The 13,101-nt window shown below is 35.2% G+C and overlaps 3 protein-coding genes across 5 annotated transcripts in view; 2 read left to right on the plus strand and 1 right to left on the minus strand.

The window, feature by feature from the left end:
• adamtsl3 (ADAMTS-like 3) overlaps positions 1 to 5,573 on the plus strand; it is a 207,091-nt gene extending 201,518 nt beyond the window's left edge. For both annotated transcript variants that reach the window (XM_051900104.1, XM_051900105.1), the window contains exon 31: positions 2,988 to 5,573. In XM_051900104.1, the coding sequence (XP_051756064.1) occupies positions 2,988 to 3,106 (119 nt within the window). In that variant the 3' untranslated portion in view covers positions 3,107 to 5,573. The remainder of the gene's footprint in view (positions 1 to 2,987) is intronic.
• On the minus strand, positions 5,223 to 10,799 carry saxo2 (stabilizer of axonemal microtubules 2). Its single transcript, XM_051900112.1, has 4 exons — positions 10,669 to 10,799; positions 9,962 to 10,141; positions 9,082 to 9,284; positions 5,223 to 7,239 (listed from the first exon to the last, which is right to left on the minus strand). The coding sequence occupies exons 1-4, from the start codon at positions 10,704 to 10,706 to the stop codon at positions 6,269 to 6,271; spliced, it is 1,392 nt and encodes a 463-aa protein (XP_051756072.1). The 5' UTR covers positions 10,707 to 10,799; the 3' UTR covers positions 5,223 to 6,268.
• A 37-nt stretch (positions 10,800 to 10,836) lies between these two features.
• efl1 (elongation factor like GTPase 1) overlaps positions 10,837 to 13,101 on the plus strand; it is a 116,636-nt gene continuing 114,371 nt past the window's right edge. Inside the window, exons 1-3 of one of the 2 annotated variants that reach the window (XM_051900107.1) lie at positions 10,837 to 10,908; positions 11,665 to 11,765; positions 11,885 to 11,952. In XM_051900107.1, coding sequence (XP_051756067.1) covers positions 10,853 to 10,908; positions 11,665 to 11,765; positions 11,885 to 11,952 — 225 coding nt within the window. In that variant the 5' untranslated portion in view covers positions 10,837 to 10,852. Of the gene's footprint in view, positions 10,909 to 10,969; positions 10,995 to 11,664; positions 11,766 to 11,884; positions 11,953 to 13,101 lie in introns of those variants that run through there. The other variant, XM_051900108.1, reaches the window with a different exon arrangement.

Raw genomic sequence — 13,101 nt, forward strand, 5'->3', positions numbered from 1 at the left:
AGTGTCAGTACAGTTCGAAAGATGCTTGCCCTTGTTTGACATCATTAGAGCGTTCATGTTTTATTAGGGAAAATATTACCGACCTGAGGGCGAAATATATTGGCTTGTTCCTTCACACTTGAAGACCTGCTATTTGTCCATTTTTTTTTACAAGTTAACACAACGTCCCGAGAGAACTCGCTCTTGTTCCTGGGGTTTTCTTTTCTTCTAAGCTCGGTCATTTCAGGAATCCTGTCTGTCCAAACATCTGCTTTTTGTTCTTCACTCCTCTGTGCTGAAACTTAATGAAAAATATTTTTTTGTGTCACCTAACTTGGTTCTGGGTGCAGAAATATTTAATAAAATAACACCAATAAATGAACTTATATTGTATTTAGAGGTGCTCAAAGTCTGCAGTCACACTAGACTTTGAGCATGTGAACAGGATCATATCACGCTCTTTTTAATAAACAATAAATCACTAAAATCAACTGATAATACCAGTGAAAATATACTATATGCATCTAATCTGCAAACCAGTTAATGCGCCCCTGACTGTGTTAAAGACCCCCTGTGGTGAAAATCAAGTTTTTAATGTTGTTTATATGTCTATGTGGTGTTTTTAATATGCTTTAGGACAAACCATGTGCAAATTAATCAGTCAACACCATTAATGAGTATTTTCTATTTAAAACTGCAGTGAAAAAAGTTGTTTGAAAAAAGTCGTTTGAAATCGCTGGTGTCTGTGACCTCGCAAACTACCTTGTAACCAATCACGTCAACGTGCTGGCGGGCTTTAGCATATCATTAACATCGAACAAGCAGGAGAGTCTTGAGAGAAGCCAGGTTATCCTGGTATATTTTTCTGTTGATATGAAAAATTGTGTAGATTTAGCAATATGGCGGGTGTATGATGTATATTATAAAGTTATGATGAACTATATGCCTTTCTCCACTGGCGTTCTGAGTTGTTCAAAGCGTTTGTAAGGATACTGATTGTTAGAAGTCAGCTGTGTGACTCTGAGATGAAGAACGCAAACATGGTTTGTGTAACATTAGCAACACATTATTAGCTGTTTGATAATGTATTCAAGCAAAAGACTAATCATATTAATTACCGTTATGTGTCCAATGTTGTAAAGAGCGATACAGTTGTGCAGTGTTTACCTCAGTAAGTTGACCGAGTGGATCTCTGAGCTGGTGTGAGAGAGTGGAGGCGGGGCTAATTTGCATATTCATTGATCTGCGTATACTTAATGAGGCAAGGGTGTCGAGATACATTCAAGCTATTTTATGGCATGAAGAATTTTTTTTTTCACATGAAAGAAACTTTTAAATTATGTCATTTTGGTGATCAAAGATGAGTTCTAAGGGATAAAATTATTGACTACAGGAGGACTCTAGTTGTAAAATACGGCAAATAAGCTCAATTTGCTGGCTTTAGCTAGCCTTGTAGTCTCAATATGTATATATATATAGCTCAAATTGAGTAAAGAGCACTTTTTACAACTTACCAGACTGTACGACCTCCTCACTCACTTTCTTCCAAGCCTTTTTATTCCTGTTTCCATAAAAGTACAAAGATGTATTGTACAGCGACGATGATTTTGTCCTCCATTGTTGTTTCGGATTTCTGCCTCCGCTCGCTACGTCGTTTAAGACTGGGTCTTAAAAACTAGTTTGACCAACTAGCAGTTAAAGGGATAGTTCACCCAAAAATGAAAATTTGCTGTTAATTTATGGTCATCCAAGATATAGGTGTCTTTTTTTCTTCAGTAGAACAGTAAGGAAGATTTTTAGCAGAAACCGTGGTCCTCTGTGATTCATATAATGGAAGTCAATGGGTGCCGTCACATTGAGATTCAAAAAAACAAAATTAATACCTGCGGCTCCTGATGATAAATTGAGGTCTTAAAGTATTAGTTCACTTTAAAATGAAAATTACCCCAAGCTTTACTCACCCTCAAGCCATCCTAGGTGTTTATGACTTTCTTCTTTCAGATGAACACAATCAGTTATATTAATAAATATCCTGACACATCCGAGCTTTATAATGGCAGTGAACGGGACCAACAAGTTTGAAGCTCAAAAAAGTGCATCCATCCATCATAAATTTTACTTCATAACTTGTTAAATATGGATATTTTTCTTACACAAATGCATCGCTTCACTTCAGAAGGCCTTTATTAACCCTCCGGAGCCGTGTGGAGTATGTATATGATGGATGGATGCACTTTTTTGAGCTTCAAACTCATTGGTCCCGTTCACTGCCATGATAAAGCTCGGATGCGTCAGGATATTTATTAATATAACTCCGATTGTGTTCATCAGAAAGACGAAAGTTATATACACCTATGATGGCTTGAGGGTGAGTAAAGCTTTGGGTAATTTTCATTTGAAAGTGAACTAATCCTTTAAGTTTGTTTTGTCTGTATATGTTTTTTTGAATCTCAATGTGACGGCACCCATTGACTTCCATTATATGAATCACAGAGGACCACGGTTTCTGCTAAAAATCTTCTTTACTGTTCTACTGAAGAACAAAAGACACGTATATCTTGGATGGCCTGAGTAAATTAACAGCAAATTTTCATTTTTGGGTGAACTATCCCTTTAACCAAGGGGTAATTAGTCTTGCCTTAATCTTAGTCTGATCTTCATCTTATTTTAGGAAACAGGTTATTAATAATTTTTATTAATAGTAATTAATAAAAATAATATAATATTAAAGACTTACAAAAGACTCATTAACAGCAAAAATGACTGCATGTTCAGAACTGTCATTATTATTTATCTTTTCATGTTTAAATTTGTTTTTGTTAACTAGTTTATTTCAGCTCATTGTGGAAAATGTATTAAAATGTTATCAATATGTTTAGTTTAACTTCTGTTTTCTGTTTATTTGTCTGGGTTAGTCTATGTTTCAATGTTTATATTTGCATTATTTGTATATAAGTATAAATAACCTTATTGTTTAAATAACCTTTATTTTGTGTGTGTTTCTCTAGGCGAGTGTACGGACAGAACCCACTACTGTCCTGTGGTGAAACGTCTCAAGCTTTGCCCTGTGGATCTGTACCGGCAACGCTGCTGCCAGACCTGCTCACAGGACACTAGCGCCACCTAGTGCGCACCAGAGGCCAAACTAAAAGATGCCCTTTTCAGTCACCGCACTGATTGTCTCTCGTAATACAGAATATTGTTTAAATCGTGCAAACCCTTGGACACCTGGAGTGTGTGGACTAAAAGATGTCTACTGGTGGCAGACGTGTGTTTTCTGGACTACATTTCACTGGATGTTTTTTCACAATCATCAGAAGTCCAAAGAGAAAATCACTTGATGAGATTCGAGACTTGTCTCTTTGCAGATTTCATTTTATCTTGCCCTGAAAGTGATATTGTATGTGTATTAATTTAAGAGACATGCATTTTTTCTTGTGGATATGAGAGGACAATCTTATTGGACCATTCACCTATGTGAAGGAAATTAAAATGGAAGCATCTTGAGTGTACAATATCAGTAGTACACAACTTGGGAGTATTAAGAGAGACATTTTCAGAGTCCTACCCTAAAGTCAACATGAAATACTGTCGCAACCCATTTTACTTCTTTAACCTGAGTTTGATACTTCAGAGTGAAATAGGATATTCAAAGAAAAATATACGGCTGGGCTTCATTTCAGCTATATCCATTAGGACTTGATTGGATGGTGAATGAAGTCAGGTGGTCAGAGGGGTGGAGTTAAAGAAGGAGAAGGGATTTGTGGGGTGTTTCTCAAACAGAAGGCATATCTCATGCACCATTTTCGGAGATGAAGGCATACATGTTATATTTTGTTTTAAGGTAAATTAATCACTAAGGCTGAGTTGTTAAAAAAGTTGAATCTGGATCAGAATGATCCAGGATCAGGTTATCCATCTTACTTTTGTGCTGGTTTTTCAAAGCAAAATTGGATTGGATCACCCTGATCAAGATACACACTTTTTCAGATTACCAAATCTGGATTACTTGTGTTCTACAGAGCCCCTAAAGGGACATGGTGATAGAAAGAATATGAGATGGGGGAAAAAACAAACAAACAAACATTTCAATGCTTTTGCGTTCTCTCAGAAAAGTTTTTTTTTGTAGCGTTCACCCAAAAAACTTTGCGTTCACTCGCAAAGAACTTTTGACTGGTTCATGTCTTATGATTGTGCCAATTTAGTTTACAAACAGTGATAAAAAAAAAAACCCCACTTTGAATCAAATATAGTATTTTTGTTTGATATTTACAGCTGTCAATTGCACCAAAATCTCTTTTTTACTTTACAGTAGGTTACCAAAAGGTGGAGCCTAATGTCTACTTTTAATTTATTACTTTAACAGTTAAACTAGTCAAGAACAAAATAAAAAATATGTGTGTATGTATATTACATGATAAAAATGTTGTATTTTTCGACCAGTTTTCGACCAATTTTTGTTTGTAAAATCCACCCTTTTGATGGGATCAGTATAATCCAGATTTTTTGGATCAAAGGTCTTACTAAAAAGTTTTGAACAACACAAACTGATGATTTTATCCAGATCAAAACCAAGACTGGATTTTTTCAGAATCCTTTTTTTTATGACCCCTATGAACAACCCATTTTCAAGATTTGATCCAATCCGATAGCCAAAATCCAATTAGATTACTTTTGAACAACTGGCCCTAAACAGCCAATAATTTGTATTTTACTTATGTCTACTATGCTGCATTCAAATTGCCTGCAAGGGACCTTAATAAAGTTGAACTTGAAAAATGTAAGCCACTGCGAGACCACAGATGGCTGTCACTCACTGTATTGCATTAATAGATAAATTAATACAAAGTATTTTTCCAAAATCAAGTTTTAATTGTATTTTTGTGCCGTGACCCTAGGGGCAGGAACATGTGCGCACTTATTAGACATTCTCATTGTAGCGTTCAGTGCTTGAAATAACATGCAAATGCTGATAAATTGTGCACAATAAGAGCAGTAGCATGTTTTAAGAAAGTAAAAAGGGTTCATTTTGTTTTCATGTTGACTTTATTATTACAAAATGTGTTAATATGGGTGTAGAATGTATGACAGAAAACCCGTTGACTGATTGAAATGGCATGTGCCATAAACGTCACATTTCTCCAGCCGTCTTTTAGATGTACGTTTTGTGTTCAAACAAAGTGCTGCATTGTAAAATATGTCTTGTATATAATGTGTTTTTAAGTGCAATATTGTACATTGAGTGTAGAAAGTTTGGATTTTATTTTCTTACATCTTGGTTTAGTTTGTCTTTATTATCCATATTTAAGATTAAACACAACACAGACCTACGTACTTATAGCACCTGAAGTGGATTTTCCATATCTCTAATATAACGGTTTCCTACTGGCCTTTATGCATGTATTTTAATTACATCAACAAATGTTGTACATAAGCCACTCACAGAGTTTATCCATGAATTTACTCTTATTGCAATGTGGAGAAAGCATCGCTACATGAATCTGTTGAGGAAGCGCTAGTTTTGGTACTATTCACGTCAATATATCAAACAGTCTATGTGATACAAATACAATAAAATACAGTTTTACAAATCACTTTATATATCTTTATAATTATTGATCCCTTTTTATCCTATACGATCAAATGTGTAATGTTTAAATCGTGCTTTATGTGGTTCATTCAAAAGGCTGCATTTATTTGATCAAAAATACAGTAAAACAGTAATATTATGAAATATTATTACCATTTAAATAACTGTTTTGTATTTTCAGAGTCACATGATCCTTCAGAAATCCTTTTAATCTGCAGATTTGCTGCTCAAGAATTATTTCTTAATATTTTCAATGTTGAAAACAGTTGTGCTGCTTCATATTTTAGATTTTTTCCATTCTTTGATAAATAGAAAGTTCAAAAGAACCACGTTTATTTTAAATATAAATATTTTTTTAACATTATAAATTTCTGCTGTCACTTTTGATCAATTTAATGTATCCTTATAAAATAAAAGTATTAATTTTTTAAAAACAGTATAGTAAAACGGTGGTGTATATATGAAAATTGATAATTTTATGTGAAAACTGATTTATATAGATAAATATATTATAGTATTGCACTGCATGTTTATATCATATCAGTTTCATCCTATTGAAAATCAAAAACTAGCTACTATTGTAAAATATGCATAATCAGTCAAACGTAATTCATGACAATTCCCCATAGGACTACAGTAATTTAGAGAGATCATATTCTAGTTTGTGTCATCTTTTATAGAAATAACATGATGACTTTCTTAAGCTGTCAAGACCATTTCCTTCGGAGTCTCGATCCTGACGGCAGACGACGTCTTGCGGAAGAAACGGTGGCCTTGATCATCGCAGTTCTCGAAAACAAACCCTGGTGGAGACTCGAAACTGGCCGGACACATGCTGATCCTCTTGGGTGTGAACTCCGAGCGGTACATGGTCTCGTTTTGTAGGGGGGCATCAGTCCGCAGTGGAGCATTTTGGGGCTTGAAGCTGAGACTAGGCTGAGCTTCATGCTGGATGAAATGGGCCCTGAAGGTGGTCAGATCTTCCATTTTCCCACTGGCTCGCTGGATTTCCTCTTGCTTCCGGATCACGCTTTGACGTTGCGCCACCCACGGCTGGAAGTCGTCCCTCATGGTGGTGTTGCCCTGGAAGGGCCTGGAAGACTTCATGGGAAGTGAGAACGGTTTGGCGGAAATGAAGGGTTGGATTTGGTGCTTGATGTAGTCGGTTTGCGAGGTGGTTGTCAGGTCCATGTGTGCCGTGGGACTCTGGTACTCCACCGATTTCTGCATCTGCCGGAGGGAGACGGGCCACTGCTGGAAATGGTCACGGAATTCCGTGCTGCTCTGGAAGGGCTTGCTGGAGGTCACTTTGACTGCCTCGGGCTTGCAGCTTTTGGGCAGCTGACTCGGCAGGCCTTGGTAGTCCTGTCGGTGGGTAGTGAGGTCCTGGAAAGGGACATTGCTGGGTTTGTACTCTTCTGGTGGTTTAAAGTAACGGGCTTCCAGAGCGTGTGGAACATACGAGAGCTTGTTACTGGTCAGGTTTTCAAAAGGAGCATCGGATAGCTTGGCTATGTTAGGGGGCTTGTAGCTCTCGCGTGGCACAAGGCCTCGGTGGACGAAATCATCCTGGAATGTCGTGGAATTTCCAAACTTTGCAGCAGGAGGTTGATAGGTTGTATCAGGCTTAGTTAATTCCCGTCTGCTGATCTCCCATTGACGAAAATCCTCTTTAAAAACATCATGCAAAACTTTTAACAAAGGCACTTACTATAATAACTCTTTTTTTTTTCTGCATTTCACTCGAGTACTAGTCTAACTGTGTACTGCAAATGTTTTTTGGCTTTTATGATACAGTACCATTCAAAAGTTTGGGGCCAGTAAGATTTTTTTGGTAACACTTTACAAGGTTTCATTAGTTAACTAATTTAGTTAACCCTCTGGTCCTCTTCATTTAGGGGTCAGACTTCTTTGCGGTCAAAAGTGACTGATGCCTTGAAATGTCACTCTTCTTTTTTTTTTCCTCAGGAAAACCACAGTATTATATTTTTATTCAATAATATTTTTTGATTATAATTTACAATTTTGAGGGTATTTTATGATACTTTGCAATATTTATACAATTTTTATTAGCTATTTTTTTTCCCCATTGAAAATAATACACATTTTTTCTAATATATATTTTTAATCATTTTTCAATTAAAGCTGTATTCCATGTTAAAATAGAGACAATGCATTTAAAATCCAATTTTTGAAGGTAGATTAGTGCCATCTGGTGGGAGTAAAAAAAAAAGAAAAACATCTGTAGTACCATGGTGTAACCAATAGATTCCTATATAGTTCTATATAAAATGGCTTTTCAATTATCTAGTAGTTTTTAGACATAAATACTTATTTTTATTAAGTTGTGGAAATGGATTTATACTTAGACATTCTCAAAGATGTTTTGTCAAGGTTTAGGTTTTTTTTTTTTTTTTGAAATGTTTATTTGAAGTGTCAATTTTTGCATTAATTTTACTACAGTCAAACCTGAACACAGAGAAAGATATTTTGTTACACATAACATCAAAATTCAATAAATATATAATTAATTTATTCAATAAATAATTCACAGTGGCTGAATTGCAGTTTGTACCACCAAAAGATTCTCTGAGTTTCATATTTCCCATTCATTTCCTATGTCGGTCATTTTTTCGACCCTTTAACATATTCGAATCATGTCCATGATTTTTTGTGTGTGTTTACATAGCTAATGTGACTAAAGTCACCAAGACTGATTAAAAACTTAACATTTCAAAACATAAACTTTTTCTGTCATTTTTGACCAAAGAGGACCAGACGGTTAACATGAACTATTAACAATAATTTTACAGCATTTATTAAACTTAGTTAATGTTAATTTCAGCATTTACTAATACATTATTAAAATCAAATGTTGTATTTGCTAACATTAGTTAATGCGCTGTGAACTAACATGAACAAACAGTGAACAGCTGGAGTTTTATTGACTAACATTAACAAAGATTAATAAATACTGTAACAAATATATTCCTCATTGTTGGTTAATACGCTAACTTATGTTAACAACTAAGACCTTACTGTAAAGTGTTACAAATTTTTTAAATGTTTTTTAAAAGAAGTCACATGATCCTTCAGAAATCATTCTTCTAATATGCTGTTTTGACGCTTCTTCAAAGTTGAAAACAGTTGTGCAGGAAACTGATTTTTCAGGATTCTTTGATGAATAGAAAGTTCAAAAGAACAGCATTTATTTCAAATATTTTGTAACATAAATGTCACTTATGATTAATTTAATGCATCACTGCTGAATAAAAGTATTATTTTTTCAAAATATATTAAATCTTACTGACTGCAATCTTTTGAACAGAAGTGTAAATTGTTTGTGATGTTCCTTATAAGTTGCTCTCTAAAAAAAGTGTCTTCTAAATCAATACATTTACATTTAAATACAGTTGATTTAACAGCAGATAGATGAGGTTGCTTCAGAAATGCTCCAGTAACTGTATGCTCAGAAAGCATCACATGACCTAATTGACCTAAAGTGTCATTACCTTTATAGGTGGGTACGGTGTCCAGTTTTGCATTCTTGGTGTGTACTCTCTCTTTAGGGCGTGAAGGAACAAATGGTGCCACGTCATATGGGTTGAAGTCTTGTTTATAGGTCGTTCCTAAGTCAATCTCTCCAGACTTGGGCTTGTACGTGACCTGCTGCCTCTCAGGGCGACGGGTGACCGGATATGGGATATAGTCCATCCTGACAAAACAGAAAAACAGAAAGGTGTTTTAGGTTATATGAAACTTATAGAAGGAGATACAGTGAATTGTTAATGAATACAACTGTAAAGACTAACCATGATTTATTTAATTGTTTGATTAAATTCTAAGCATAGTACAGAAACCGCCTTAGTAAGAGTAACTAATGATCTGTTAATGGCTGCTGATGGCGGGTCCTTATCTATTCATGTTTTACTTGATTTGAGTGCAGCTTTTGACACAATTTCACACGATATTCTGTTGAACCGTTTATCCGCTATTAGTATCACTGGTATTCCTTATGCCTGGTTCGCTTCATACCTTTCAAACCGTACACAGTTTGTACAACTAAAACTTCTGTTAGCTGTGGTGTCCCCCAAGGTTCTGTCCTAGGTCCCCTATTGTTCCTAATTTACCTAATTTCTTCTCCCACTTGGTAATATTTTCACCAAATACAGTATTAAATTCCACTGTTATGCTGATGATACACAGCTTTATGTATCTACAAACCCTGATTCCATTCTTCCGCCTGCCTGTCTTACCAACTGCCTCTTCATAACCTCTCTCCACCTTACATCGACAATGTAAACATCTTACTGTAAGTTCATTTTTAATGCAAATTGTTTAACTACTCCCTAGTGACTCAAGTGTAAGTAATATCTCAGTGCCAGAATGTACCTGAAGGTCGTCGTTCCGTCCATCATGTCCTGATGAGCTTTATACTGCAGTTGGGGCTTGAGGCTCTTGGGACGGGTGTGACCTTTATACGCAGGATACTTCTCTGAGTACTCCGACAACACATTAGTCTGACTCGCTTTCTTGTAAAGTGCTGTCGGCTTGTGTGTACAACGGTGGCGGCTGAAGACAATGGAGAAGCATATTAGTTGCCATTGTTTAAGAACAATTGATGCTAAACTCATTAATATGTCTTTCACCATGAGATTCTTCTTCTCAGTACCTGATGTACTTTTACTGAACATGTTTGTGTAGTCCAGGGCAACAACTAGGCTATACAACAAACTCTGTCACTAACTCTGTAGCTAAAGCCTCAATCCTACACACACACACACACACACACACTTGCTTTCTCCATAATTCTCTTTGCACTACTAATGTATCCAAGACTTGCATTTTACAATACTTCAAAAAGAAAACAATTAAATTAAATAAAATACTTGACATTGTCTTCATCATTTCCCTAATAATTATGCAATTATTTAAAATGGAAAACACAAAATAATAAAAAGTTTCTGTCATTGAAGATTAGTTTGTTCCATTAACGTACTTGATATTCCTTACCATTTACCCATCAATTATTCAAAACACCTTCTCGGGCTTCAGAAATGACTACAGAAACAAAGCAACATTAACAAGTATACTCTTACCCACAACTGCACATCTTACAGATACAGAGCCGTGTCATTTTCGTCGGTTTATTGAGGAAAAGTTTGATTTTTTTCCTCACTCACCCACTCGCTGCTTTCCTGACGCTGAAATATAAGCGTCTCGTTTCCCCTGGCAACTACTGTTTGCAGCGTCCTGGTGACAACGCAGCGTAACGTGTTACGTATGACGCCTGCGACGGTCAGCACGCACATTTACGCTTCCTGGAGTGGAGGAAACATGTGAGTATCTGTTGTCATTTCTTATGCTGCTGATGATTAAGTTTATACAGCAAATGGATCGTTGAATATCCATAGCATTTTTACTGGTATTTGCTTTTAAGCTGTTATATATGTTTATATATCAGTCTTTAGTCTAGACGTTGTTTTGAAAAGTTGCATCTGCTTGTGTCAAATAAGTCTCTGAATGAGTGAATATGAGAAATAATGTGCTGAAATCTTCCATTTGTCACCAACACACACACACGGATTTGGTTTTAAAGAACGACTTTTGCCAATTGATCGACTTAAAAACCCATATCCATAGAGAGAATTATTTTGTACACACTTGAAAATTGCTGTAGGTAACAAAATGTCAAACCAATAAACATTTAAATATCAGTACACACAGAACATTTAACAAAAATAAGTTTTTAAGTTTGAACTGATACAACTGATTGACATGCTATTCTAAACGAAATATCTGATGCTGCTGTCAGGTCTTTAAGATCATTTTTAACTATTCAGAATGTGATATTGTGTCTAAACCACTACATTTGACCATTTACCGTAGTTCTATATGTATTTATAACAACATAAATTCAAAATAGTTGATGAAAGTGAAGTATTATTACTTCTAGAACATCTTACTTTTATTCCAGGAATAAAAATCTATTTTGTTATATTATGCAATGACATAGATTTTCAAGTGTCCAAATGTTTTTTGTCCTTACTGTTTATGTATTTGTACTAATGATGAAGTGATCTTCATCTTCACAGAAAGTCAAAAATGGGTCACACAAGTTTGGAGAAGATAATTGCACTGCAGAAGAGAACGACACAGATCAGAAATCTGTGTATTCTTGCTCATGTAGATCATGGTGAGTGTAAAGTATGCTGATGTGTGTCAGATCTTTGGTTTTGTTAATTGTCAAGCGTCTAACATAAAATATTTGTTGTAACTTAAAACTTTGTGTTTGTAAATGTGTGTTGCTCACAGGGAAGACGACATTAGCCGACTGTCTGGTGGCGAGTAATGGTATTATATCCAGTCGTTTAGCAGGAAAGGTAAGTGGAGCTAAAGCAAAATTATCAGTGATTAGACTACACAATAACTACATGCTTCACAATAACTAATACTCTTTTTTTTATTTTGTTTGTCAAAATACAATTTAAATTCAAATATGATTACAATAAAACTATGACAATGACAATGCGTTTTTAGCTACATATTGTCATCAGTGTTGTTGTTAACTAAAACCATTAAAAATTCCTAACTGAAATGAAGTATAAATAAAATAAAGTATAAATATTAGATGAAAAAATCTAATTTGAACGAAAATTAGAAATAAGAAATAAATAAGTTGAATTTGAAGTACTTAAATTATTAAATCCTAAACTAAACTGAAAACGAAAACTATAAATATGAAAATAAATGTAAATTCATATTAAAAGATACCATAATCATAGTAGTGTGTGTATATATATCACAAATCATCAAAAATTTGCAGTTTTAACCAAAGTCCCTTTAAGACAAGTCATTTCACTCGACGGCCATCTTTGAAACGCCTCTCAGGCATTCAAGTGCAGCTCCTATCTCTTTGAATGGGGAAACATCAAATTCTCCAAAGCTGTTTGCCAAGCTTTCGATTAAATTTCATATTTGAAATCACCAATGAAATCTGACAACAACTGTCTCATAAATTTTGTTTCCAAACGCTCGAATCATGACAAAAAACTGTATTTTTCAGGCTGGATCAAGCTAACGCGCATGCGCAGTCCTAAATGCGCGTCTCTTGTGCCTCATTTCGGAGGCGCGTGTCTGACTGTTTCAATAGGAACCGGAGCTTCTAACGGCCGCTGCAGTGACGCAATGATTTCACCAATCGGTGATTGGCTCTTATTTAGAAGGCGGGACTTATTCCACCATATTGCGCGTTGCACTTTCTCCCATTCAAAACAATATGAGTGATGTGTCTTGTGTTATTCTATAGTCTTTGTCTTAACTCATTTTAAGTCAAAGATCAGTGACTGAATTTGACAGTGTGTTGCAATATATGTTGATTTTTTTTTTTTTTTTCATGTAGTCAACATTTGCCACTTTTTAGTCTAACTAACAAACAAACAAACAAACAAACAGTATGCCTAACTCCAACAATAACTGTTAGCTACCCATAAAATCAGTGGGAAATAATTGGTTTGCTTGAAATGATGTGA

The sequence above is a fragment of the Ctenopharyngodon idella genome, chromosome 7 (assembly GCF_019924925.1).
Source record: "Ctenopharyngodon idella isolate HZGC_01 chromosome 7, HZGC01, whole genome shotgun sequence".
Classification (NCBI taxonomy): Eukaryota; Metazoa; Chordata; class Actinopteri; order Cypriniformes; family Xenocyprididae; genus Ctenopharyngodon; species Ctenopharyngodon idella.